Source organism: Lepidochelys kempii, chromosome 1 (genome assembly GCF_965140265.1).
Source record: "Lepidochelys kempii isolate rLepKem1 chromosome 1, rLepKem1.hap2, whole genome shotgun sequence".
In the NCBI taxonomy this organism is placed as follows: Eukaryota; Metazoa; Chordata; order Testudines; family Cheloniidae; genus Lepidochelys; species Lepidochelys kempii.
In genome coordinates, this window is record NC_133256.1 from 333808871 (window position 1) to 333836505 (window position 27635).

Below are 27635 nucleotides of genomic sequence, written 5' to 3' on the forward strand. Positions count from 1 at the left end.
CTTGTGGCCACAGGAGACTCTGGGTTGGGGCCAGCCGAATATTGTCTAAAACTATAGGAGGCCAGAGTTAGTAGCTTTGCAGGGAACCCTGGGTTTGCTTTTTCTGGTCCTGACACCTATTATGTACATAACACAACACATAGGAATTTAAAAAGGAATAAACAAACAGCCGAGCTTAAGCTGCAGGAAATTCAGCACGTTAAAGCTTTACGAACAAATGATATACAGGATTTTTTATTAATCCAAGTCACAAAACTGTTCTCCCACAAGTCAGTGACTAATCTTCCAAATATGGGAATAAACATGATCAATTGCGTGAGCAACACTAAATACAAAAGCACCAGATAATTGACTCATGACCCACCAAACCGCAGGGAAACGCACTCCCCCTGGCAGCAGAATGACCTGGTGACAGCTCCTGTACCACAGGAGATCCTGTCCCCTCCCATAGGCCATTCTGACTGAAAGTAGGATTCTGAACCATGACCTCAAAGGTGAAATGCAGGAGACATCCTGCTGGGCCAAAGGCTCCCAATCTAGTCTGGATTTTGCCCTTTCTCTCCCCTCAGGAAGCTGTATTGCATGTCATGGACAAAGTGTAACCATCTATTTGTAAAGTGAGGTTTAAAGATCTGCTGAAACATTCCAGCTACACCACTCTAACTAAAAGTCTGTAACTTAAGTTCCAGGTGCACTGAGTCATTCGCAAAGCATGGTATCGTCATCACAATAAGTTATACCTTTAAGACATGCACTAAAATAACATACAGTGTTATTCGAGAAATATAATGCAGGAAGACAGAGCAGAATATAGAACTGTAATAGAAAAAGTTATGGTAAGGTATTGACTTAGCAAAGATCAGGCTATATGTTATATACAGCTACCCTATTTCTGTTACATATGGTATTTTGGTCAAACTAAAGTGCATTAAAAAAACCCTCAACTTTATATCTCTCTATCTTTGCATTTTCTATAGGAATCCACCAACCCTGTTGTATCTCAATTTCCCAACATGAAAAATGAAGATGAAAATGCTCAACCAACTTTGCAAAGCACTTTCAGATCTAAGAGGTGTTAAACATTATCATTATTAAATATACCATCTTCAGATGTAATATTTGGTTAATTAACATTTGTAAATCCTTTTGAGAAACTTGGTTAGGTATTACAGAGGTGAAAGGTTGTTTTCATAATGACTGTGGCTCATCGAAGCACCAATCAAAGTTTCCTGTTCTGGAACACTCTAGAGCATGTGCCTAAGTTTAAGCATGTGCTTAAATCTCTTTTAAAACAATAGGACTTAAATAACTGCTCAATTGTTTTCATAAATTGGATTGGATGTAATCATATATGTAAGTGCTTTTCTGAAGTGGACCACTAGTGAGGTAAGGAATACAGCTTCTTGCATAAGAGAGTCAAAAATAAAACAATTAGGGCAAGAATTACAATATTTCTGGAGAGATTAATATAGGTCTTCCAAGCCATGCGTAGTACAGTTTTCAGTTTAGCCACCTGTGTTTATTAGTGTTCTTTGGCCATTCTCCAGACATACCAGCAGGCCTGCTGATAAGAATACAATATAATTTTTCAAGTATGTGGTATTGATGGAAGTCAAAGATACTGTTTTAAACCACTATAACTTTACCTAAGGCATTAAGCCTGGGGCATGAGATGTGCTAGATATATAAATACATTTGTTATGCGCTCATGCTCAGTGGTGAAGTTCACTTTGCCAAGCTTGAGTATGTAGGAATTGGTACAACAAAAGTACCCCAAAGCCAGGGCCTGCAGACAGTCCTGTTCCTCCAGTTCATGTGGTGGAAAAGCAGCTGCAGCCTGAGCTACTTGCATATAAAGTAGATTATCTGACTCCCAAGGTTAGCACCTATCACTACTCTCCATGGCCCACTATTGGTGTCATAGCCTCATGTGGTCTCCCACATGGCGACTTTCCCCAAAGAGCCCAGATGGTGCTCAAGGTCCTCTTCAATAGACACCATAGCCCCATACAAGGCTATCATCTCACAAGAATCTGCCATGGCTAGACTTTCTTGGCCCTTAGGAAGAAAGAGAGAAATCTTGCCATCACAGTCAATGGGGAGAGTTGCTAGTGCCCACAATCAATGGAAGGCTGAGCCATAAACGATGGTGCATGTTTAAAAGTTCCTGTAGGACTCTGATATTTGAACTCTGCTTGAGCTTGAAAGAAAAAACAATTCAATCTGGTTCAGATCCAAAGGCATAACTAACTAAAGACTGGGATGAACATTGAACAATAAAGCACATCTAAAACCTTCAACCAACTTACCCTCCCCCTTTTCTCTACCACTACAGTTGTGATAACTACACCGGTGGTAGGGAGTGGCTTGAGATGGAAAATGGCTTGTCTGAGGACAAAAGGCATTCTCTGTGAGGGGTCCTTAGGTTTGAAAGTCAGTCCAAACCAGTTCCAATCTGTTGACCTTCATGACATGCTCTAATGCCCACTGGTTTTTCACTAGCTGTGAGAGGACTCTGTGGGAAATTATAAAGATTGTAAGGCAGGAGCTATCTCGGGTGCTGGTCCCAGACGATAGAATTAACTCCCCCAGGAACTAAGGACCGTTGGAAACCACCCCACTTTGAAGTGCAAGGGACACTTCTTCCACCTGCCTTCTCCAATTTAAACACAGAGGAGCATAAATATTTTTTAAAAATCTGAAACCCAACACAATCATAATAATAAACACTCCACTGTACATAGAATTCTCCTCCTACGGACAGGAGGAGAGAAAGAATCAACTTCACATGAGAGATGTTCATCACCACATTAATTGAAAGGTTCTCAGATACGAGGGTGATATGAAAACTTATAGAGAGCAGAAGATTCTGAATGTGGTTTCGGCTGCTGAGTTATTCCATGTGTTAATTATTGGGGGAAAGGGTGTTACTGGAGTAGTCTGTCTTTTTAAAATGCACCCAAGAGTGCTTAGAGCAAAGGTTAGGGTTTGGATTTTTTTAATGAGTAGAATAAATAAAATAAATCTGCCTGTAGTACAGTGCAAATGGCCTCTCTCCCACCCTCTCTATGCCCCAAATGGTGATACCAGAACGCTACATGATAGCTAAAGTGAAGCAAGGAAAAAGAAAACATCTACTAATCCCAGTAACTCCTGCTTTTGAATACTCGGCTGAATTCTCCACTGAAGAAGCTTGCCTTGTTGCCTATAATTTACCTCTTCTCGATGTTCTTCTCCAGAGCGTTGAATATACCACCTAATCGAGGCTTGCTGGGACTTAGGAATGCATTCCAGAAAAGTTGAATTAAATTCAATGCCAAAAATCACTTTTTCATCAGCAGTTTCATGACTAATGCCTGGAAAGCAAACATGGTACAGAAGATTAACCCTGACCTGATTTTTAAAGCAATGGGAAAATAGACTGATTCAGAACAGATGCTATAGGAACAAGTGAATTATAAAATAAGCAAAAGGAAACTTAACTTTTAGCTTAAAATGTAACTGCTAGGATTTAGAGGCAGCTGCTAACTTTCTTCCAGTGCAACTGTTTTTTAGAGAGGTTAATAAAATCTGTACCACTGACTTACTTGAATTTAAAGAGAGACAGTCACTGCTAGTGAATTACATATTTTACCTATATTTTTTCTCTGCTCCATCCTCTGTGCACCCAGTGAAGACTGAGCAGAGTAGAGGTGGGGTAGCCATAAGTGCTGGTTGTAGTTTCACCAATTCTGAGAGCCACTAGGGACTGCTTTACCAACCTGCATACTTTAGAGCAGCCTCAAGGCTACTTTAAATCACTCCCTTTTAGTGGCCATCTACTAGGCAGTTACTGCTGGAGTTCAGTGTGTTCCAGATAGGGCACTGAACTAGAAGTAAGGAGATTTGGCTTCTTGTCTTGACTCTGCCAATGACCTTGGAAAAGTCACTCCATCTCTGTGCGTTTGTTTCCCCTCCCAGCCTTTGTCTGTCTTGTGTATTTAGATTGCAAGATCTTCAGAGCAGGGATTGCCTTTTGTACTCTGTTGGTGCAGTGTCTAGCACAACAGGGCCCCAGACACAATTGGAGCTGGGAGGCGCTATCATTACATAATTATTATCTATTATTAATAGTCGTTAGTATTAATCTGCCAGGGGCTGGAAGTGGGGTGGCACAAGGCCATCTTAACCTGTTTTACAGCACCAGGGGAGATACCCAACTAGCTGCTAAAGCTAGCCATACATTCTATTTTTGCCACCATATTGGGGCTCAGTATTGAGTTCATATTAGTGAAACATTTTAGTAATTTTGTATTTGTTCATCAAAGACAATTACTTTAATAACCATTTCTCTACAAAGAGATACCTGACAGCAGCAGTCGGGCTGGCAACCCTACAGTAACCCTAAACTCTGTGGCATATCTCAGATACCACTATGTAGTCATTGTGGGTGAATCGTGAGAGTGCAATCCCAGCCCCATTGAAATCAATGGGAGTCTGGCCATTAACTTCAATGGAACCAGGATTTCACCCTGACTTTTTAATGATCCCTGCGGTATATATGCACAGTGAGAGCCCAGTATACCAGGCACCAGACTGGTCTTTGATTTCATGGCAGACAGCCCTAATTTTTGCCATAACATTCGCTGAGTTCTGCAGTAGGCTTCCAGCACCACAGTGACGTGAAAATAATCAGAGAATGATCAAAGGAATGGCTTCTACTAGCTCAAAAATTAAACTCAGCAATATTATCAATAGTGTTGTGACTGGGCTGTTCATTTTAATAATTCAATGTAAAAACCCCAGACTAACTCAAACTTTGGTTTTGAAATTTTTTCATTTATTTTACGCTGCCACAGAAATTGTAGCATAACCGCAGGATTTAGCATTGACAGTACACACTGTAAGTGAACTGCAGCAGTTGTCAAGGGAGCGAGCCAGACTTTTGGCAGCTGGGAGAGGGGGATTTCTTGTTGAGGGAAGGGGAAGGCTCTTGTAATAAGGGGGGTGCTTAAGTTGCTGCAGGGAGGGGGAACTGGAGGGTTTGGCAGCTGGAACAGGGGTTGGGACTTTTGTCAAGTGTGCGTATGTATTAGGGGAGGAAGAAGGAGCATTTCCTGCTTCCTCAGAGGTTTTCTTACTTGGATCTCTCTCCAGATACTCTGCAAGGGAGTGGAGGTCCTGGCATCTCACTCATGGTCGTGTATGGGGTAGTCACGTCAATTGCCTTATTTCTCCCTTCATGCAGGTTTCTGCTGGTGTCTCTCCCCCATGGAGTGGGGTAGGGGAGAATTGTTTTCACCACTTACTTCTTTTAAGTTCCCATCACGCAGTGAGTCTAACTGCTGACTGAGGGCTGAATGGAGAGTATTTGGGGATTCTAACTGCCTGGGCATTAGCTGCCCGGATATCTCCAGAGGCCTAGTTCCAAAGACCATAGTAAACAGACAGACACACTGACCGTACACTTTTTGTTAGAGGAAGAGGCGCAAATACTTACTTTCTTCCACATCCCAGCACTGGGCGACTGGGTCTCCGTATTTGACATCTTGTCTCCTGGCTCGCCTATAACAAGAGCATTAAAATTTGTAACATTTGAGGCATAATTGCTGGAATTCAGTAACAAAATGCAGAGGAGCTTGGCCGATATGGGTCTGCAGCACTCCTGCCCTATTGTTGGCAATTCCAGCCCTAAGTAAATCCAGCCTCGCTCTCAAGTGGCTTGTGGCACAGAGAGATTTGTACAAATGGCACAAAGAGACAGGCCAATGATTTAAGAAAATCACTGTGGGGAGAGAAATCTGCCTAGAAGAGGGTGAGTGCAACCTAGTAGCAGAGACGGCTTCCAAATCATAGAATCACAGAATATCAGAGTTGGAAGGGACCTCTGGAGGTCATCTTGTCCAACTCCCTGCAGCTACAGGAGCTCTGCCAGATCCAAAGGCAGAACAGATGCTGTGATTTGGTGGGCCAGTTCATCTTGGAAACCATCAGAACCCTCAACACCCTAGGTCATGTAAACCTACGAGGTTCAACAGACCACATTCCTGACCCAATTCAAGGCCAACACAGTGTAATGTCAATGACTGAATTTTCTAAAACAAGCAATGCTGGAAAAGCATAGGTGCTGCTTCAGATGGAACAGTTTTGAGAACAGCAGCTACAGAGTACGGTTTGGGGAACTTTATGAAGAGATGAACAGAGCGGGGGCCTGGGAGTCAAGATTCCTGGATTCTTTTCCCAGTTCTGCTATTTAACTTGTTTAGTGATCTTTGGGTGAATTACTTAGAATCATAGAATATCAGGGTTGGAAGGGACCTCAGGAGGTCATCTAGTCCAACCCCCTGCTCAAAAGCAGGACCAATCCCCAAATAAATCATTCCAGCCAGGACTTTGTCAAGCCTGACCTTAAAAACCTCAAAGAAAGGGGATTCCACCACCTCCCTAGATAACCCATTCCAGTGTTTCACCACCCTCCTAGTGAAAAAGTTTTTCCTAATATCCAACCTAAACCTCCCCCACTGCAACTTGAGACCATTATTCCTTGTTTTGTCATCTGCTACCACTGAGAACAGTCTAGATCCATCCCCTTTGGAACCCCCTTTCAGGTAGTTGAAAGCAGCTATCCAATCCCCCCTTATTCTTCTCTTCTGCAGACTAAACAATCCCAGTTTCCTCAGCCTCTCCTCATAAGTCATGTGTTCCAATCCCCTAATCATTTTTGTTGCCCTCCGCTGCAAGCTTTCCAATTTTTTCACATCCTTCTTGTAGTGTGGGGCCCAAAACTGGACACAGTACCCAGATGAGGCTTCTCCAATGTCGAATAGAGGGGAACGATCACGTCCCATGATCTGCTGGCAGGCCCCTACTTATACAGCCCAAAATGCCATTGGCCTTCTTGGCAACAAGAACACACTGTTGACTCATATCCAGCTTCTCGTCCACTGTAACCTCTAGGTCCATTTCTGCAGAACTGCTGCCTAGCCATTCGGTCCCTAGTCTGTAGCGGTGCATGGGATTCTTCCGTCCTAAGTGCAGGACTCTGCCCTTGTCCTTGTTGAACCTCATCACGTCTTTTGACCCAATCCTGTAATTTGTCTAGGTCCCTCTGTATCCTATCCCTACCCTCCAGCGTATCTACCTCTCCTCCCAGTTTAGTGTCATCTGAAAACTTGCTGAGGGTACAATCCATGCCATCCTCCAGAACATTAATGAAGATATTGAACAAAACCGGCCTGAGGACCAACCCTTGGGGCACTCTGCTTGATACTGGCTGTCAACTAGACATGGAGCCATGGATCACTACCCACTGAGCCCGACAATCTAGCCAACTTTCTATCCACCTTATAGTCCATTTATCCAGCCCATACTTCTTTAACTTGCTGGCAAGAATATTGTGGGAGACCGTGTCAAAAACTTTGCTAAAGTCAAGGAATAACACGTCCACTGCTTTCCCCTCATCCACAGAGCCAGTTGTCTTGTCATAGAAGGCAATTAGATTAGTCAGGCATGACTTGCCCTTGGTGAATCCATGCTGACTGTTCCTGATCACTCTAAGTGCTTCAGAATTGATTCCTTGAGGACCTGCTCCATGATTTTTCCAGGGACTGAGGTGAGGCTGACGGGCCTGTAGTTCCCAGGATCCTCCTTCTTCCCTTTTTTAAAGATGGGCACTACATTAGCCTTTTTCCAGTCATCTGGGACCTCCCCCGATTGCCATGAGTTTTCAAAGATAATGGCCAATGGCTCTGCAATCACATCCGCCAACTCATTTAGCACTCTCGGATGCAGCGCATCTGGCCCCATGGACTTGTGCTCGTCCAGCTTTTCTAAACAGTCCCGAACCACTTCTTTCTCCTTAGAGGGCTGGTCACCTCCTCCCCATGCTGTGCTGCCCAGTGCAGTAGTCTGGGAGCTGACCTTGTTTGTGAAGACAGAGGCAAAAAAAGCATTGAGTACATTAGCTTTTTCCACATCCTCTGTCACTAGGTTGCCTCCCTCATTCAGTAAGGGGCCCACACTTTCCATGACTTTCTTCTTGTTGCTAACATACCTGAAGAAACCCTTCTTGTTACTCTTAACATTTCTTGCTAGCTGCAACTCCAAGTGTTATTTGGCCTTCCTGATTTCACTCCTGCATGCTTGAGCAATATTTTTATACTGCTCCTCGGTCATTTGTCCAATCTTCCACAACTTGTAAGCTTCTTTTTTGTGTTTAAGATCAGCCAGGATTTCACTGTTAAGCCACCCCGGTCACCTGCCATATTTACTATTCTTTCTACACGTTGGGATGGTTTGTTCCTGTAACCTCAGTAAGGATTCTTTAAAATACAGCCAGCTCTCCTGGACTCCTTTTCCCCTCATGTTATTCTCCTCTTAACCTCTCTGTGACTGTTTTTAGGTTTCATTAAAATAATATTGATAATACTTCGCTTTTAAGAACTTTCATCTGTAGATCTCAAGAGGATAAATCTAATTATTTTCATTCTTCACATGGGGAAACTGAGGCTAGGAGAGGCAAAGTGACTTCCTCAAGGACACACTGCAAGCCAGTCTCAGAGATGGCAATAGGACTTTACAAGTGCAATGCACAGCACTGTCTAAGTGGAAGAGCTGGCTCCTGGTGCTGATGTAACCATTTGGGGAAGAGACTTAAATATGCTGGGAGCACAGTGTGCTAGATAGCTAGATTGAGCTAAAGGAAAATACCCAAGTAACTGACCTACGGAAGATGCACAAAGCAAAACATCAACCCCTTCTTCTGGAGCCTCACACCCACAAAGCTTTGACCTATCCACCAAGCCAGGGAGCTCTATAAATAAATGAACTCTCGTTCTCTGTCTCCGCATGCAGTGGAAAGAAAGCACTGCAGCCTTCAGCAACCCCCATGGGTGCATAACTTGTTCATTGAATCTTAGCTTTTATATTTCTCTTCTCATTTACATTTCTCTGAATTTATTCTAGTTTGCTATGGCTTAGGGGAAAATGTACATGGTTGCACAATGAATGACACAATAACCCGCAACTCATTAACTACAATAGTTCATTTCATCGTTTAGGCCCAGTACGGCAGTCCTTAAGGAAGCAAAACTCTTATCACAGATCAGCAACCATGGGCCCTTATTGTAAGCTGGGCAACATTTTTCAGATGATTAGTTTATATGCCAAAAAACTCAGTTTCAGCCAAAAAAATCTTTGTGTGTGTGCGCGCGCGTATGTGTGTTCAGGGAGAGTTCAGATATGGCTCCCATGGTCCTTTCTCTTTAGGGAGGTTGTTGCTGCAGCTGGTATTAGCCCAGCAAAGCACTTGTGTAACCTATACCAGTACACTATGGCTCTTTGTTCTTCGCTAGTCCATGGATAGAGGTTTGTAAACTCTAAAACACCTGAGCCATGAGACCTGTGTCTTTTAGCTTAGACAGCAGCAGCTCATCTTTTCAGTTCCTGCTGTCGATGACCCACCCAAGGATATCATGTGAGATTCACACTCCTCATTGTGATTGTGCCTGGCAGAGGCACAAGTATGGGAGACTCCATGGATCACTTCCCTCCTTTGTACACTCATGCAGAGGTGGCCACAATCTAGTCCTTAGCCTCATAACTTGGTATCTTAAAGGACGTAGCATAACAATAAGTACGGTGATCTTGTTACGTTAGATGCCCTAGCGCAGTTAACGCTGTTCATATTAAAGTGCTGCACTGTTTTCATAGCACTCCCAACAAAACATGGACAAAGTTATGTCTACAATTTACCTAAACAACATGCTGAAAAAGTGCAACTTGTTTTCGCAGGCCTAGAAACAAAATGGGAACCTCTGAAGCCCTTAATGTAGAGAACATGAGTGGATGGATTTTCCATAGGAACTCTATACGTATTCTTACCTTTTAGAAGTTGGTGCATATCTGGAACATGAGTTTCCATCCCAAGCGCAGTATGGGTCTCTGGCAAGGCAGCAGTCTGCACAAGCCTTCCCATACGTGTGACATCTGTGCAGAGAGAGCTGAACCAATCCATCTCTGGAACCAATGTACAACTGTTGCTGCAAATCAGGGAAGGTGAATGAATTAGAAGCATTCTTCAAGCAATTATTTTAAATGTTCTCTTTCTCAATACCACCCTCGCAATCGTCCAACCTTAGCCCAGATTGTATTGAATGGGAGAGAATTTCACATTCATTGTAAAATGTTTCTCAGGGCACTGTGTGCGCTGGCCAGTCTCCATCCATTGCAGATGATATGATGGTGGAAAGGGGCTATGGAACTGGAAGGACAAGGATCTAAAACACTGGTAGCATGTCGGCATAAATTTACAGTATCAATAATCTGCAGCAATCCACAACAAAAGTAACTTTACTAATAATTTGATAGAGGAAGACAGTCATGGGGCTCAGTTCTGGTTTATGTCTTATGTTCCTAAAAGCTCATGCTTCAGGGTTTCAGATGGTCACCAGCACAGGTCAGGAAGGTATTTTTTCCCCCTCCAATGTATTTTTTATCTCCTTCCTCTGAAGCATCAGGGATGGCCCTTCCTGGAGATGGGATAAGGTGAGCCAGGGCTATGAGGTGACATTGAGCATTCTCTCTCTCAGGTGCTTGGCTGGCTGATTCTTGCTCAAAGGGTCTAACTGATTGTCAAACACAAGGTTGCAAAGGCATTTTTCCCCAGGTCAGATTGGCAGTGACCTTGGGGTTTTTTGTCTTTCTCTGCAGCATGTGGGTGAAGGTCACTTGCTAGGATTACCTGGGTATATCTCATCCAATCATTTCCCTGCCATTGCAGGGACCTCAGGTACTGTGCACCTTGGTCTTTCACCTGTTCTCTGCCTGTAGCACATAACAGTTCGGTTTCCTGTGGGCCGTAATACTGTGTTCTAATTTCAGTTGTTGGGTTTAGTGTGTGGGTACTGGGTGCTGTTGGTGGCCTGTAACATACAGGAAGTCAGACTAAATGGTTTGACGGTCCCTTCTGGTTTTAAGCTATGGCACTGACTTGGAATTCAGGATATCTGGATGACCTGGGTAAATAACTTTACCACTCTGTGCCTAAGTTCCTTATTTAAAAAGGGGAATAATAATACTTCCTTTTTCCCACCTTTTGTGACTTGTGTGATTAGACTGTAAGCTGATAGGTTGGGGACCGCCTCGTACTATGTGTACATACAATGTCTGGCACCGTGGGGCCCTGATCCCTATTTGGGATCCCTAGCAGTGCTGTTTGTAATACCGCTACTATAACCAATAATAAAATAATAATAATGTCTTGTTGAATTGATAGATTACACAAAGTCCAATTTTTGTTGTGTATGGAAAATATGTGTGAACTAACTTTATTCACAAATCCCACATCCGCGTGACTAAGGATTTGTATCTATGAGTAATTACCAGTTTGTGCATTCAAACTACTATTTGTGAGCAAATGTCAATTTTCCAGGCAAACTAGTTCACACTATGGTTTCCAGATACAGCTTAAGTGGCAGCCTTTGAAAGTTTGGCTAATAAGCAACAGATGTCACCAGCAAAGCAACAAGCTAAATGATCAAAATACCAAACTATTCATGTGAATTAAACAAGTGTGTGAATTACCTGCTTCAGGGACATCTCCATAGTTGAGATAAATGATGGACGCTGAAAAATTAATGAGTGAATGTCAGTGTAACTATTCATTGACATTTGCTTCTGTCTTTAATAGAAAAGACGACATATCTTATCACCTGCCTAACAACAAAAATAAAGAAAACTACAGAGCAACTTAATTGGTTTATGCAGATGTGGAAAAAAAATCAGAAATAACAAAATACCTGCTTCCAGAAACACATACCAGCAAATATTCTCTGCTACTTGCCAGTAGATGACTTTTATCCAGGAAGATTGTAATGCACTGTGCACAGAGAACCACCACCAAGTCTAAAAACTCCATTTAAGCACTATTCTGAAAGCTTAAATGGAACTTAAGGTATGCATAGGTTGCTCCTCTGCACCAAGGGTGAATTTTACCTCCAGGGAAGTCAATGGGTGTTGGGCCAATGTCTGTAGTATAAACAGGATGGTCCTGGTATATTATTTATGCTCTATCACATAATCCAACATCTAAGCCTATTGTTTAATTTTGATTTGATTTTAGGAATAAGGAATGGTTTGCAGCTGCTCTCTCCTCTTCAATTTTCCACATTAAAAAAATGCAGAGGTAACATTTATAAAGTGGAGGAATGTCTGTTGAGCAAACCCCAACCCTTTTTACTGTTAAATATGATATGGCATGTTTGCCCTTGACATTATGTTATAAGAATGCAGCAAATTGGTGTACGTATTGAAACTCCTGATTATTTGGCAGACTGTCAAGCAATCTTGGTATTTTCAAAGTAATATTTATAATTCATGTTCATGGCAGTGAAAAGAGGATATTGAGAGCCTTTAAATCAAGAGGATTCTCCTCCTATAGATGATGTATCAAAAGGCACATAAAGAGATTAACTCAGTAATATCAGTTTTACAGAGTCCGTAATAGTGCTGGGTGAACTCATTGTGTCTGATTTCAAACCCACTTGATCATTGTGAGTTAGAAAGATCGACTACGACCCCACTGTTCTTGGGCTTGCACTGCACTTAGGAGAGAGTCTATGGAAAAACAGGGCAGATGGTAGGGAGAAAGGAAAACACTAACGAAACAGTAAGGTGAAAAATGAAGTAGAGCTGGATACAATGAAAGGGGAACAGCGAGAGGCTGCCAAAAAGGAGGAGAGAGAAACACTGGAATGAAAAAATAAATCAGCAGGCACATTCTATTTTCCATTACTCTGGTGTAAATCCAAATCACACACTGCCATCAACAGAGTTAATCAGGATTTATGTCAGTGTAATAGAGAGCAGAATTTGGCCCAGGGTATATACCATTTACAGGCAACTCACTGGAGCTGGCCTGACTCTCTCTGACATTCTACCGTCATTGCGAACCCCAAGCACACAAAAACCTAGAATCAGGCTTCAGAATAAACCCACCCCAAAACAAAACAAATCGAGAGATTGATTTAAAAATCATTAGACTTTAAAAAACAGCAGATATTTCGTTCATTTTATTTGCCTTGTGTTTTTTGTTTGTTTTGTTTTTAACCATCATTTGTGTTTCAAGGTTTTCTGCGTGCCCATGAGGGTTGAAAATATTTTTAAAGTGATAATGGGGATCGCAGGACGTCAGAAGCTGAGGCTTTAGGAAAAACACTAAAAATCAAGCAGTGTTGGTGAGATGGGTGATAAAACTGCAACAGTTGGCAGGAGTTTCCTAGGAGCTTGAAAATTCATGTTCTTTTTGATTCAATCACCTTTGGAAAAGCAAAGGATCACAATGCTAAAAATAAAATAAGTCTGGGAACTTGCACTAGTTCCGAGAAATGAATTGCTTCAGAGGTTAAACTCCTCAAGGCTTAAAACTCCCCTAAACTATTCTCTAATGTGTTTAAACATTCAGTGGCTGGTAAAGCTTACCTTGAAAATCTGCAGCTCTTCCAGTACTACCTCCTCTATAGTCCACTTCTCCTTAGTAATACTCACAACTTTCAGTACCGTTCCCGTGTCTGAAACAAAGGGATGTAGTATACAAAGCAGTAGTTGTGTTTCAGCGTTTACGTACAGTTCTGTTGCTAACTGACTTCATATTGACTCCCCTTCCCATTCTTTTTCTAAGTGATGCTCTAAACTGCAGTTATAAAGAAGATAATAAAGGAAACTAGACATCAGAGATCCTGTTTAATGTAGCCAGGAATTTGCTTTCTAGATACGTCTGTCCATCCCAGGTACTTGTATGGCCCCCATCACTATAGTGTCTGCGCAACTCACAATTTTTAATGTATTTAACCTTAGAATGCTCTGTGAGACAGAGCTATTATCCCCATTTTACAGATGGGGGACTGAAGCACAGCAAGACTTGCCCAATCTCACATGAGAAACATGTGGGGGAAGCAAGGAATTGAACCAGGGTCTATTGAGCCCCACTCTAGTGCCTTAGCTACTGTATCATCCTTCTTTTTCAGTAAGAATTTATCTATTTAAACGGTTTTAAGGACGATAAAGGGCCTAAAGTCCTTTGCTGAATAGGGAGCCTGAGTGACTACCTAGGCAGCATGGTGTGATCATACTTAAAACTGAATTGAAGTGCTTTTAAAATCAAACTAAACAGTTGTTTAAGATCCCACAGCGTTAAGGGTGGAACCTCACACCTGCTGAGGCCCAAATGTGGGATGTGTTATGTGCCAGTGACCCAAAGTCAGGGATACAGAAATGTTACTAATGCAGCGATTTAAATTGCAATGGAATCCCTTATTTTAATGTAAACAACTCTTTGGATCACCTCAGCTCCAAGAGTCTGCATTTCTTCTCTGAATAAATCCAACCATAATAGTGAAGGGACACCAAAGCTGTGTGGCATTTATGTATTTGGGCTTGCAATGAGTGATGCCCTTGAAAATGAAGCCCAGGTGAGAGTTGTGCCCGAACACGGCCCTTTGCAACAGTCACATCCCACTTGGCCCTAACAGGGGACTCGTGCTGCATAAAGCCTTGTGCGTGGGTTGCACGTTTTCCTGACAGAATACAGGATAGCACATAGGGAGGCAGGTTGGAAGTCTAGGGAACTGAGTATTGGACTGAGTTAGGCATGCTGGAGTTCTAACCCCACCTCTGTCATTGACTCACTGGGTGGGTTTCAGAAACTCTGGGCCTCAGTTTCCCAAACTCAGCATGAATTAAAACACCTCCCTATCTCAAAGGGGAGATGAAATTCATTGACATTTGCAAATCCCTTTAAAAATACCAGGTTTGGTCATCTCCTGGGAATCCCCAGTGGTGTGAATTCCAGTTGGTGGAATCCCAGCATTGCAAGGGGGCTAGCCAATCCTGCCCCCAAAACTCACAGGCTGGTGAAGGGGCATGGCCTGGATGTCTGGAAGATGCAAGGCAGGATTGAATCAAGCCCATTCAGTACTAAATATTATGTGTAGTATTAAAACAACAAATAAAACAAGTAGTATTAAAACAACAAAAATACATTTTAAAGCAAAGTAGGAGACTACAGCTGATGACATCCCTAGCACTTCAAGTGGAAGCTAGAAAATGTCACTACCTGCCTTCTGTGTCAGTAATGTCCACACTCTTATCTAGGCTTGCACAGATACAAAGGGCTGCAGCTGAAATATCTATACATAACAGGCAGCCTTTCTAAATTCTCCAGCAGTGTTGGTTAAACATATTCAAACATATTTTAAGCTTCTGATCTTCTGGTGGCCAAAACTTCCCAAGTTATTTGGTGTATTTTTATGGACTCATTGTATAATCTTTGAAATATTATCTTTCAGCCTGATTTTCCACAGGATAGATTTAAAATATAACATGAAATAAAACCATGTACTTCTGGACAAAAAAAATAGCTCACTTTTTAACTAAAAGGTGCTGGAGCTGATAATTTTCTCTCTATTCAAATTACTAGTGACTACATGGTACCTAGCCACCTCCAAATCTCTACCCTAAAGAAGAATTACATTGAAGAATTAGATGTCAGTGCTGTCTATGAATAGCTAACCCGACAGAAGGTTATTGATCTAATTTAAGTTAATTTTGTATGAAAACCTATGGCAGTAGAGGATAGCACAAAACAATGCAAATTCTAGAACATGCCAAAACAATATTCCATGTGTTAGGCAGCAAATCTACCTTTTTCGAACGGATGTATAATTTTTTCATAACTGTTCAGCATGTGTAACATATGAATGATCGTGGGTGTGCATGTTGTGTGTATGCTTCAGATGTAACTTTTATATTTGAATTGTAGGGGTTTCATGGTATTTGAAAGTGCATGATTACTTTCCTCCTTTGATTGCGTCAGAAAGGCAAAGCAATGAAGGTTCTCCATGATCGGGGCAGTGCTTGCTCCTGGACAGCCAACCGTGCTGTGAGAGCAACCACCCTGAAGTTCTTCCTCATGCTAAAATCCCAGTCCATCTCACTCTTCACTTGTTGGCCTGAAGTGTATGGATGCTGGAAGACACCTCATGACACCTTGTTTGCTAGTGAAATTAGTACTTGCGAGAAAGGCTGAGTCAAAAGCCCTGGAGACTTAAGTCCTGCACCTGAGACGTTGTTGGCTTTGAAATTCACTCCCGTCCCCAGTTGTGTCCCAAATAGTCAAATTTGTTGAACTGCAGGGCACGCTGCAAAATTCATCTGTGTGGTAAAGGGGAGGCAGTGTGGCCTACTGGAGTGTGACTCAGGAGACCTGAGTTCTATTCTTGGATCTGCCACTGGCCTGTTGGTGATTTTGGGCAAGTCACTTCACCACTCTGTGCCTCAGTTTCCCCATCCGTAAAATGGGAATAATGTTACCTCTTTGGTAAATGGAAAGATTCTTGATAGATGAGGACCACAAATGATCTTCTTCAAGAGCAATATCATAGGAAAGCTAAATAGGTTAAAGAACTATGAGAGCTCTTTAATTTACCTGTGCCTAGGAATATAACATCATACTGCCCATCTTCTGCCATGACATGATCCACCACAATCTGTGTCAGCCTGTAGTCCACATTGATTCTAGTAAATACAGGTCCTCCAGTCACTGGGTAAACAGACTTGTACATCAATGGATGGCGTTTTATAAAGCTAACAACATCATCTGGAAAATCTCTGGTAGATTTAATCAACGGGTCGTAAGTTTTGCTTGGGCACTGAACACAAGAAAGGGGAAAAGAAGATAAAAAAGAGAACATTAAGAAAAAATATGGATTACTTTGAAGCGCTCGTTTCTGTGCTAGGAAAACTTATTCACAAACAGTGCAGGGAGATAAATGAATGTTTAGTATAACTGAAAAACATGTCTCACTCACTTGGAAACAGAGTTTAACATATTGGGTGCTACACAGAGCCCATTGAAGTCAGTGGGAGCTGCTGGGTGCTAAGCCCTATTGAAAAATGAACCACTTGTTTAGATGCCTAAATACGGAATTAGGAGTGTAACTTTAGACAACCATTGTTTTTAAACCTTGGCTTTTGTGTGTATATTGTAACTGTCTATAAAGCATGAATGACAGCGATAAACCCGAGATTTCATCCAGAGGGAACGTAATTTGGCCTAGAATTGGAATAGCTCAGTGGTGTTTCAAGTTTTCTAGTCACCAGTGCTTGGAAGCACACTGGGCTGTTCAAAAAGACCATCCAAGAACTCTCTGCATTGGGGTCTTCAGCTTGCCACTTTCCCCCTTGTTTTTCCACTTCCCTCTCCTCGTCTTTTCATTTTTCGTGTCTTTACAAGCCTGTCCCTTTTATCGTCATTTCTGTTTTTCTCCGCTCCCACTGATTTTCCTTTAGCTTCTAAAACTCTCTGAAACTTTATCATTTGTTTCCACTATTCCATTGCCACTTCTCAGTAATATAAATTTCAGACCCTTGCACTAACACTCTCTTTCACAAACGTGATGCAGTTTCTGGTGTCACTTATTCACCTGGACAATCCAGCAAACTTTTCTCAGGCAGACCTTCCATTGAAGTCAGTGGGAGTGCAGGTCAGTTGCCAGTCTGGGATAGAAAGGATTGGCAGGCCGTGTTAGTAGGAAGACTTTGTCTAGGAGGCACTATATGAAGCTCTAATAGGGGCTATAGGAATTCAAGCACTCAGACTCTATTTTCCTCCATTCAAGTAAAAAGTCTGTTAATGAAACTTATTAAAAAAAGTTACCTTTGGGACTTAAGATATATCAGTAAATAGGTGTGAAGACCACAATCGAAGAGCTTGTCTGTGCCTTCTTCTAATAGACTGTGTGACAATTACAGCTATCATTACGTTTATACTACTATCACCAATCATGGTGTCAAGGGTTACTGAATTTATTAATTATTACTATTATTGATCTGGTCCATGCCAGCAGTGTGCTCAGAGTTGTATGTGGCACATTTTAAAGGGCTTTTCAACAGACATTTGGATAATGAAGAGTGAACAGTTTTCAGCCAAAAACGATAAAGTAACATAAGAAAAAACACCCAGAAATTTCTGGTGTTCAAGATTTTTGTAACTATTTTCAATGTTAAAAGTGTTGAAAGGGAGATATGCTCAATTCTGGAAGAGCTAGAGGCCCGTTGTTTAACAAAGAGTCAGACAAGTGAGTCAGATTGTTTAACAAGGAGTTAGTCAAGTGAACTGTGTATGGAATAGAGGGAGAAAGGAAAGACCCGTTACGTTGTCTACCCATTTTATTTCAATTGCTGTGTGTTTTTCAACAGTTAGCCTACTGTGCCCTCTGGTGGTTTTCAGTGGAAAGTCCCCAGCTTCTTAAATCTGAATTGCCTGGATACAAATACAAGACATGCTTCCTTTCATCACTGTCTGTGCTGTTGTTTAATTGTTTAGGGCCATAGGATACCCTGATCTACACATCACAGAGCAGGGTAAAATGATGCAGAAAAGATCCCAAACTTAAGGGGAGAAGTGTAAACAGAAGTATTCCAGAAGATTGTCTCAAGAGACCAAACAGCAGATTTCTCTCGCGAAGGTTGGGGTTCTGTAGCGCTGGTGCAGTGGGGCTGAACAGGGGAGCAGTCACTCTTTAGTGGCCTGTACCCTGGCACATTTCCTAATGGGAATCTACTCAAAAGTTACAGCTGCTAAAACACCACCGTCTGCATTACTGAAGAAGAACTGTTTTATCATTCTCCCCTTGTTATGCCTTTGTCTGTTATACAGCTCTCTTTGACTATTTTTCTCCTGAGTAGGGAGTTCCAGATGGTGATCAAACCACCTTTTATCTTTCTCTTGTATAACATAATCAGGTTGAGATCCTTGTGTCTCTCATCGTAAATCAGGTTTTCCAGACCCCAAATCATTCCTGTAGCTTTTCTCTGAACCTTCTCCAGCTTTTCAGCACCCTTTTTTTATAGCCTAGAACCAGAACTGGGCACAGCATTCTGACTGATGAAGGCCTTTAAAGTGAATATTGCTGCTTACTATATTACATTTAAAACAGTCATACTATGTATGATAAATACTATGCCAAGGATTGAGCCTTCTCCTCCCTTCATGGTTTGTGTGCATTACTAGCATTCAGGTAACAATCAGACTTATTTTGCAGATAAAGTAGAGACTTTCTGGCAAATGATTACTGAGGTCCCTCTTTTGATAACTAGACAGCTACACGGAACAAAGTTCTTCTAGCAGATCAATACCAGATCTGCACGCTGACAGTGCTCTATATACATGCATTGAACTTCCATTGATATCAGGGATAGTTCTATATATGCACAGCAGGGAAACCACAAGATCAGAGCCAGGCCTGCCGACGCAGGGGAGGAGGGGGAAAGGGGCAATTGCTATGGAGCACAGGCAATTTAAAAGGACCTGGGGGCCCCCGGCCACTGCTGTCGGCAGCAAAGTGGAGCTAAGGCAGGCTTCCTGCCCTCCCTCACTCTGTGTCACTCCCTGAAGTGGCTGGAATGGCCCTCTGGTGGGTGCGGGGTGGGGCAGGGGTTCTCTGTGTGCTACCCCCACACAACGTTGACTCCGCAGCTCCCATTGGCTGGGAACTGCGGCCAATGGGAGATGCAGAGGTGGTGCCTGCGGGGAGCAGCACGCGAAGACTCCCTGAGCTCCCCGCCTAGGAGCCGCTGCCAGAGGGGTGTGCCAATCGCTTTCAGGAGCCCCCCGGGGTAAGTGCTGACCTCCTGCTTCCCTCCTACACCCCAAACCCCTGCCTCAGCCTAGAACCTGCACCCAAACTCCCTCCCAAAGCCCGTACTCCACACCCCCTCCCGCAACCAAACTCCCCGCCCCAGCCTGGTGAAAGTGAGTGAGGGTGGGGGAGAGCGAGCGACAGAGGGAGGGGGGAATGGAGTGAGCAGGGGGTGGGGCCTTGGAGAAGTGGCGGGATAGGGGCATGGCCTCAAGGAAGGGACGGGGCAGGGGCAGAGCAAGGGTCTTTGGGTTTGCACAATTAGATAATTGGCAACCCAACTGGGAGAGCATATGGAAGCCCTGGCTGTGCCGGAAGAGCGAGCCCACCAGCACAGCTGCAGTTCACTGGGCACCAGCCAGCACAGGCCCAGCACCGCCCAAATTTCAGGCGGACTGTGTCCGCACGGGCGCAGCTTGTGCGTGCGTGGGGGACCACTGACCGTTCTGCCCTGGGGCCTGGAATTGCTGTTGGCGGGTCTGATCGGAGCAGAGACCAGCTGTGTAAACCAGGTCGGAGACATTTGTCCTTTAAGTGGATCCTACATTCATACCTAAATTCAATCTGTACAGTCTAGTCCAGCCAAAAAGACAAATTAGCTTGAAGTTTAGCTTGTGGTAAACACAGCTAGTAACTATTCTCTACAAATAAAGGGAGTTTTATCTGCATATAAAACTGCACAAGTCTCCTAAGAGAGAAACTAGTTAGGAAAAAAGTAACTTTTGACTATGGGTAATATTTTCAAAAGCACCTAAATGACCTAGCAGCCTAAATCCCATTTTTCCAAAGTGATTTAGGGCCAGACTTTTAAATGTATTTAGATGTCTAAAGAAACAAATATTAGGAACTCAATGGGAATTAGGCATAGCTGCAATTTTTGGTGTCTAAATACTTTTAAAATCTGGCTTTTAGGCAGTTAGGAGCCTAAGTCTTATTGAAAGTCATTGCAGTTTAGTGCCTACTATGGCCCAGATTTTAAGATATTTAGTCACCTAACTCGCACTGTCCTTGTGTCACTTTTGACTATGCCTAAATTACATAGGAGGTTTTGAAAGTTTTACATTAGATTCTTGAGGTGTTACATCAGTGAAAGGCAGAACTGCACTCTACATCATCATGTACCCAGTGTCCCATCATTTAGCGTCAACCTACAATTTGATGTGCGACTGTGGCTAAAAATTAAAGACTCAACTGGAAAATACAGAGGCTCTTGCATTACTACCGTGTGATAGTTATTCACTGGGCATCTCTGGAGAGTTTGGCACAAGCAAAGAAAGACAAGGAGATATGTCAATTGGATACTGTAAAAGTCTCCTTTGGAAATATATTTTCATTTGCTGTGAGTTATTCTTAGTGGCATTTTGCCAGCATTTGCATATGGTCTTTATCCTCTGGTTTTCTGAGCAGGATCTCCCATGTTCCATTGTCTGATGTGCTTTCACAAACAAAAGCCATTACAAGGTTATTCCCTGAAGGTTGGCTATAGTGAGATTCATTTGTGAAGAAAATGATGTAATTTTAATTCTGACGGAATAATTTGTTTTGATATTATGTAGCAAAGAGAAATACAGAGTGTGTGTCACGAATCTAAAAATCCATTCACAGGCTAGTCAAAACCCTTTTGATTTCCAGAGAAATTCAAAAGGATCTATAGTGTCAGCAGAAAAAATTCAGATAGAACAATAGCTGTAAAAAACCAAGCCATAGCTAAACAGTACATTTTCAGGGCAGCCGTCAGGGAAATTTCTCTTTATCCCCATCCTTCTGAACAATCCAAATTTAATCCTCCTCCAATTTACACTGTTTTGGGAACTCAGTAACTGATTACAATGGTGTAGTTATATATTTAGGGGTTGAGGCAAAGCCCATTGAACCGAATTAAAAGATTTTCATTTTCTTCACTGGTACCAAGTATCAAAGGGGTAGCCGTGTCAGTCTGTATCCATAAAAACAACGAGTCCGGTGGCACCTTAAAGACTAACAGATTTATTTGGGCATAAGATTTCATGGTTAAAAAACCCACTTCTTCAGGTCCATGCCTCTGAAGAAGCGGGTTTTCTACCCACAAAAGCTTATGCCCAAATAAATCCGTTAGTCTTTAAGGTGCCACCGGACTCCTTGTTATTTTCTTCACTGGAGTTTGGATCAGCATAAGTGAGAGTAGAATCAGGCCAGATTCCCCGGGTTCCAGATGTTCAATAGCTCCCCATTGATGGAATTTATTTTTCCCTCCTTTGTATATTTTTCTGTCATCTGCATTATCACTAGCTAAATATGTTATACTTTATATGGCACAGTCCACATCTTCTAGAGATTTTTGTGTTGCTCCTCCATTCACAAATGAATCCCAGCCACTCTGTTTTTTTCTGAATACCATGTTGAAAATCTAAGTTAGCAGGAAAGACTAGAAGATGTGATAGATGTTCTGAGAGCTAGAATGTGAGACATTTAAACATCTTGCTAGAAATGTCTATGTGGAAGAACACAAGACGTAGGAGAGGTGACATCACCTGCTATCATCTGTGGGATTGAGAGCAAAATGTCTACCAATCTGGAACTGAAATAATTATATTACTCCCAAAGGCCTGGATCCTGCAGTGTGTAGTGTCAGCAGATCCCCGCCCATTTATTTCAATGGGCCACCATGGATGTTTGCACACAGTAGTTGGCTGGAGTGGGGTCTACTGTGACTTCAGTGGGCTTTGGATCATGTCCTAGAACAGCCTGACCATTAAGAACAGCTGACCAGGTGCAACCCTGTTGTTCTTGGCAAAGCTAGCTGTGCCCAGAGACATCTCTGTCAGTGGCACGGGGTACTGCAGAAGGGAATGAAAAATGATTCTCAGCCACCAACAGGAATTTGGCAAGTCACCAAACAGCTCCACCCATCATTACAGAACAATCTATATAGGCTTGGGCTTCCTTTCATACTAATCAGCATGACACATGATGTTATGGGCTAGGCAGCACAGTGGGTGAGCATAGTAGCTTTTCACCTCTTGAAAGCTGAGGTCACATCCTGGCATATGTCACAAGTGAAAATGAGAGGGGTGATCTCCACCCATTCCATAGAGGACATTAGTGTACATCCAGAAGGACCAGAGGGTGTGTCAGACATGGACACTCATCTTCCACTAAAGTCAGTGGCAGTTCTAAATTCACATCAGAGGGCACAGGACTGGAACATCAGGGATGTTGCATGTGAAGACTGGAATTCTGCTTTATATAGGTTCTTATAATACTCTCATCACTTTAGTATCTGAGAGCCTTCCAGTAGCATATTAAGTGATGTGACTAGCATCGGTCAGGGGAGGATTAGTTTAGCAGTGGGTGGAAGCCTACAAAGAACATATCCAGAGTGTAAGTCACTCTTGCAAGATTTGTTAGTTCTTTGCTTTTATGAAAGGTAAATTCACAAACACACAAGTTAAATGTTTTACAAAAAACACACATACTGTGCACACATGTTCAGCTACTGTGTAAAATCTGATTCACAAAACATTAAGGGATTGATTCAACACCCATTAAAGTCAATGGGAGTCTTTCGATGGACTTCAATGGGAGTTTGATTAGACCCTATTTGCTTTGGGTCCAATTATTATCCTGGTTACACTAACATAAATGCCGTAGCAGCGTCACCAAAATTGTTGGGAGTTACTCCTAATTTACACAGGTACAGCTGAGAGTTAGGAGTTGCCCATTGGTTAGGGAGGTAGTGTAGCGCAATGTACTTGAACTCAGGATCTCAGGGTTCTGCTCCCAGCTCTACCACTGGCCTGCTGGGTGACTTCAGGCAAGTCTCTTTGCATCTCAGTTTCTGCATCTGTAAAATGGGGACAATGATATTTACCTTGTTTGTAGATCACTTAGATGGATTATTATTTTGCGCAATTCTAGATCAAATTATCCACTCTAGTATGGGAGGAGATGAAACCTCAGAAGCTCCACAAATATGATGGGGAAAAGACACCACAACAGATGATCTGCAAAGATGTTTTTAAAAATTTTCTCATATAGACTATGCTACAGACTAGGGACCGAATGGCTAGGCAGCAGTTCTGCAGAAAAGGACTTCGGGGTTACAGTGGACGAGAAGCTGGATATGAGTCAACAGTGTGCCCTTGTTGCCAAGAAAGCCAATGGCATTTTGGGCTGTATAAGTATGGGCATTGCCAGCAGATCGAGGGATGTGATCGTTCCCCTCTATTCGACGTTGAGGAGGCCTCATCTGGAGTACTGTGTCCAGTTTTGGGCCCCACACTTCAAGAAGGATGTGGAAAAATTGGAAGATGTCCAGCGGAGGGCAACAAAAATGGTTAGAGGACTGGAACCCATAACTTATGAGGAGAGGCTGAGGGAACTGGGATTGTTTAGTCTGCAGAAGAGAAGAATGAGGGGGGAATTGATAGCTGCTTTCAACTACCTGAAAGGGGGTTCCAAAGAGGATGAATCTAGACTGTTCTCAGTGGTAGCAGATGACAGAACAAGGAGTAATGGTCTCAAGTTGCAGTGGGGGAGGTTTAGGTTGGATATTAGGAAAAACATTTTCACTAGGAGGGTGGTGAAGCACTGGAATGGGTTACCTAGGGAGGTGGTGGAATCTCCTTCCTTAGAAGTTTTTAAAGTCAGGCTTGACAAAGCCCTGGCTGGGATGATTTAGTTGAGGATTGGTCCTGCTTTGAGCAGGTGGTTGGACTAAATGGACCCTTCCAACCCTGATATTCTATGATTCTATGGTGTCAGACAGATGGATGCCAATGTATCACTTTGATCAATTAAAGAAAACAAAAACCAGAATAACAAAACAAAACACTATCAGTGTATCTCTGTGTATAGAGACAGCACAAAATATGCAGGCGGGATCCACAGGGAGGTTTAGAAAGCAGCATTTTGCACTAACATTACTGACATGTCATTCAAGCCCACTGGCTAGGCACACACAGGGAGCAGCAAAACAGCAAGGTGGTCAAGGACCAACCTCTTTTTTTTTTTTTTTTAAAGAAAGGGAAATATTTTTTAAAAGGCTCAGATTCCCGTGGCTGATGCCTGATCCTAGAGTGACCCACAAGAGGAAAAATGTTAGTTCAGGTGGTGTTTGGAATCAGCCGCTCCTCTGTTCAAGGTTCCACTGTCTGCCCCAAACGTGCTGTATCACGTTTCCTGTTAACACACTGGCATTGTTGATATTAAGGAATAAATTGAGATAATTGCTTTTAGGTGGACAGGAATAAGAAGGATCCACTAAGTGCTCTTGACTTTGCAGGTGACACTGTAGAGCTCTCTGTAAAGCTTTGCAAGTGCAAAAGGCAACTAAGATTCGCTGAGTTCAGAAAATCTGCTGTTAACTCAAAGGTGATTCATATCAGGGAAAGCGTATTAGTAAGGAGGTGGAGGAGGTTTCTTCAGGAAAACAACATAAAGTAAAATGTTTCACTTGATAAGGCAGCCCAGTTACAGTGTGGAGATCAAAGGAGAGCTGAATTGGAGAAGTGAGGAATGCATTCCAACCTATAAAGATCAGGAGCAACAGGGAGATTAGTCTACAAATAATAAATGACACCTGTGTAACCTCAATGTTTTATACACATGCTTATTACAGCAGGAAAGCCAACCAGAGAGTGGGCTAGTGGGAGTTTTTGGCGGAGAGTGCTGGCTTTGAAGGATGCTTCCCTTGGGGTTCAGTCTTGTTAGAATGAGATGTACAGCACCCCAACTATCTGCATCAAAACTGCAGAGGGGACAAGAGATGTGAAATATGATCAGTGTTAGATGTTATGGTGAGGAGCTCTACAGAAAAGTGAGAGACCCAGAGTAAGGAAGAGATCACATCTGAGAATCTCATTTTAGTTTTAATCATTTTACAGTTTTTAAAAAAATGTAATGCTCTGAAAAACAAAGAACCCAGAAACCCAGGATTTTGTGAGGTGCTTAGATACCAGTGATTATAGCTATAATAGTAGACAGATTAAAAGACTTTTCCCCTAATTTAATCAAAATCCTGCTCTTCTGCCTTCTACCTGACATAAGAACTTTATCAAGCACTGATTATAAGTGTGAAAATCTTCAGAATACATTTTAAACAGAGTTTTCGGAGATTTAGTCCTGATCTTCTTCTAATGTTAATGGTAGCTTCCTGGCTGAATCCTTAGGTAGTGTTTTCTAGTGGCAACAGCAGTTATGCAATCTCAATTTTTAAGAGGTGAAAGAAAATCAGAATGAAGTAGGCTTGCTTTTCAAATGGACCTTCATTTCAGATCTGCCTAATGTTATTTTTGATTTGTCCCTGTCTTCAGCTCCCAAATTCCAGCATACTGTATTTCAGTTATTTCACCCTTGTTTAATTTCCATTATTTCCTAGAGCTTCCAATTAACACCAGTGGGACAGGCCCGGCCAAAAGAGGCATACATCACACACTGACCAAGCCTAGGAGTGTGGTGTATCAATGGTCCCTGAATTAACACCAGAGGGCAGGCAAACAATGCAAGAAAGAAACTGAAGCAAACAAGGGATCCTGCTGCTTCTATACAGTTTAGCATTATGGAGTCATGATGTCATGGTCATGCTGGGAGTTCATCGCTAACACAAATTGCCACAGGAAGCATTTTGTCAAAATTTCGATATCAGCGTGGTCACAGCATATATAGAGAGCAGCTTTATTTAATTCGGAGATAACATTAGTTGAGTAGAATGTTAAATTAGGGTAACAGTCTCCAGCTTCTGTATAAATGCTTACAGGAAGCCAACACATCTCTGGAAGCCCAACATCAAAGGGAATACATTTCACAGTGTATTCATTTTTTAAGCAACCCATAGCATATAACATAAGAAATATAATGAATCCAGGAAGAGCTCTGTACACCCTAATTGTGTCTTAGCCCTTATACAGATCTTTCTATTTTCCAAATACTAATTTATTAAGGGCTAAATTGTATCTATTTTGCATAGCCCTGAGCAGTACTAAGCTACCCCATGCTAGAGGGACCACAGGTGACATTTGACCTTGAGGGGTAGTGACTCCAGCATCCAGAGAACACTCAAAACGCAACACACTTAAGACATGCAGCATACCTCACCTCCTATCCGCCGATGTGCGTAGCAAACTTTACTGACTGGCATATAGGCAGGGAGGAAGCATGTTTCCAACTACATCTCGTCCCCTCTTTTGGGTTCTGTATTACATGGTGGAGAGTCTTGGTATTAACTCTGTGCTCCCTTGATCAGAGGGGCTGCAAATCTGCCCAGAACCTTATGTGGGAGTATAACACAAAGGGAGTTTCCTCTTCCCCAAAGTTTAAGACTATTCATATCCAGGGTTTTGGTTTAGCCTATTACAAGATGCGGGCCCTGCCACTTAATTTGAATTTGGATCCTGATTCAGATCATTATCATCAAGGCACCTCCCAAAGAGATGTAGTCTCCTTGCAGATCAAGCACCACTGGGATCAATCTCTAGCTAGGTCCTTAGAACAATCTGGCTGGATGTTCAGTCTATGTCCATCACTGGCCATCTCACTGCATCACCAAATCTTTTGGTGACCATGTGATCTTGATCTGAGCAGCTGCATTCCTTGGTAAACAGGTTTTGTAATTTGTTGGTCTTCCTCCTATTATATCCATACCAGGAAAGCTGGCGAAATTAAACTAGTGCTGATGGACATCCATTGCTGGGTTTGGCTACAAATATCCTCATTGCTGACTGTGTCCTACCACTTAATATGGAGCTGAAATGGCCAAGACTTTCTTTGCCACTGAGGAAAAAATGCCCAATGAAAACTTGTGAAAGGGCCATTCCTGTATCCTGAGTGTTGGCAGCATATGTAAAATTGGGCCTGGGATGTTCAAACTTTGTCCGAAACAGCTAAGCCACTCTCCTCGTCAAGCTGTTGAAAAGTCTGAAGGTTGATATCTGTGCCTTATCTGAAGCATGCTGCCCAGAACCACCGAAAAAAAAAGAGTTG

At 42.5% G+C, this 27635-nt stretch overlaps 1 protein-coding gene across 17 annotated transcripts in view; it reads right to left on the reverse strand.

Annotated features, from left to right (window-relative positions):
• The window catches only part of SEMA3D (semaphorin 3D), a 196006-nt gene that overhangs the window by 16614 nt on the left and 151757 nt on the right, over positions 1-27635 (reverse strand). For all 17 annotated transcript variants that reach the window (XM_073328648.1, XM_073328657.1, XM_073328656.1 and 14 more), the window contains 6 exons: positions 16463-16685; positions 13459-13547; positions 11563-11604; positions 9862-10019; positions 5480-5544; positions 3217-3356 (listed from right to left, as the gene is read on the reverse strand). In XM_073328648.1, coding sequence (XP_073184749.1) covers positions 3217-3356; positions 5480-5544; positions 9862-10019; positions 11563-11604; positions 13459-13547; positions 16463-16685 — 717 coding nt within the window. The remainder of the gene's footprint in view (positions 1-3216; positions 3357-5479; positions 5545-9861; positions 10020-11562; positions 11605-13458; positions 13548-16462; positions 16686-27635) is intronic.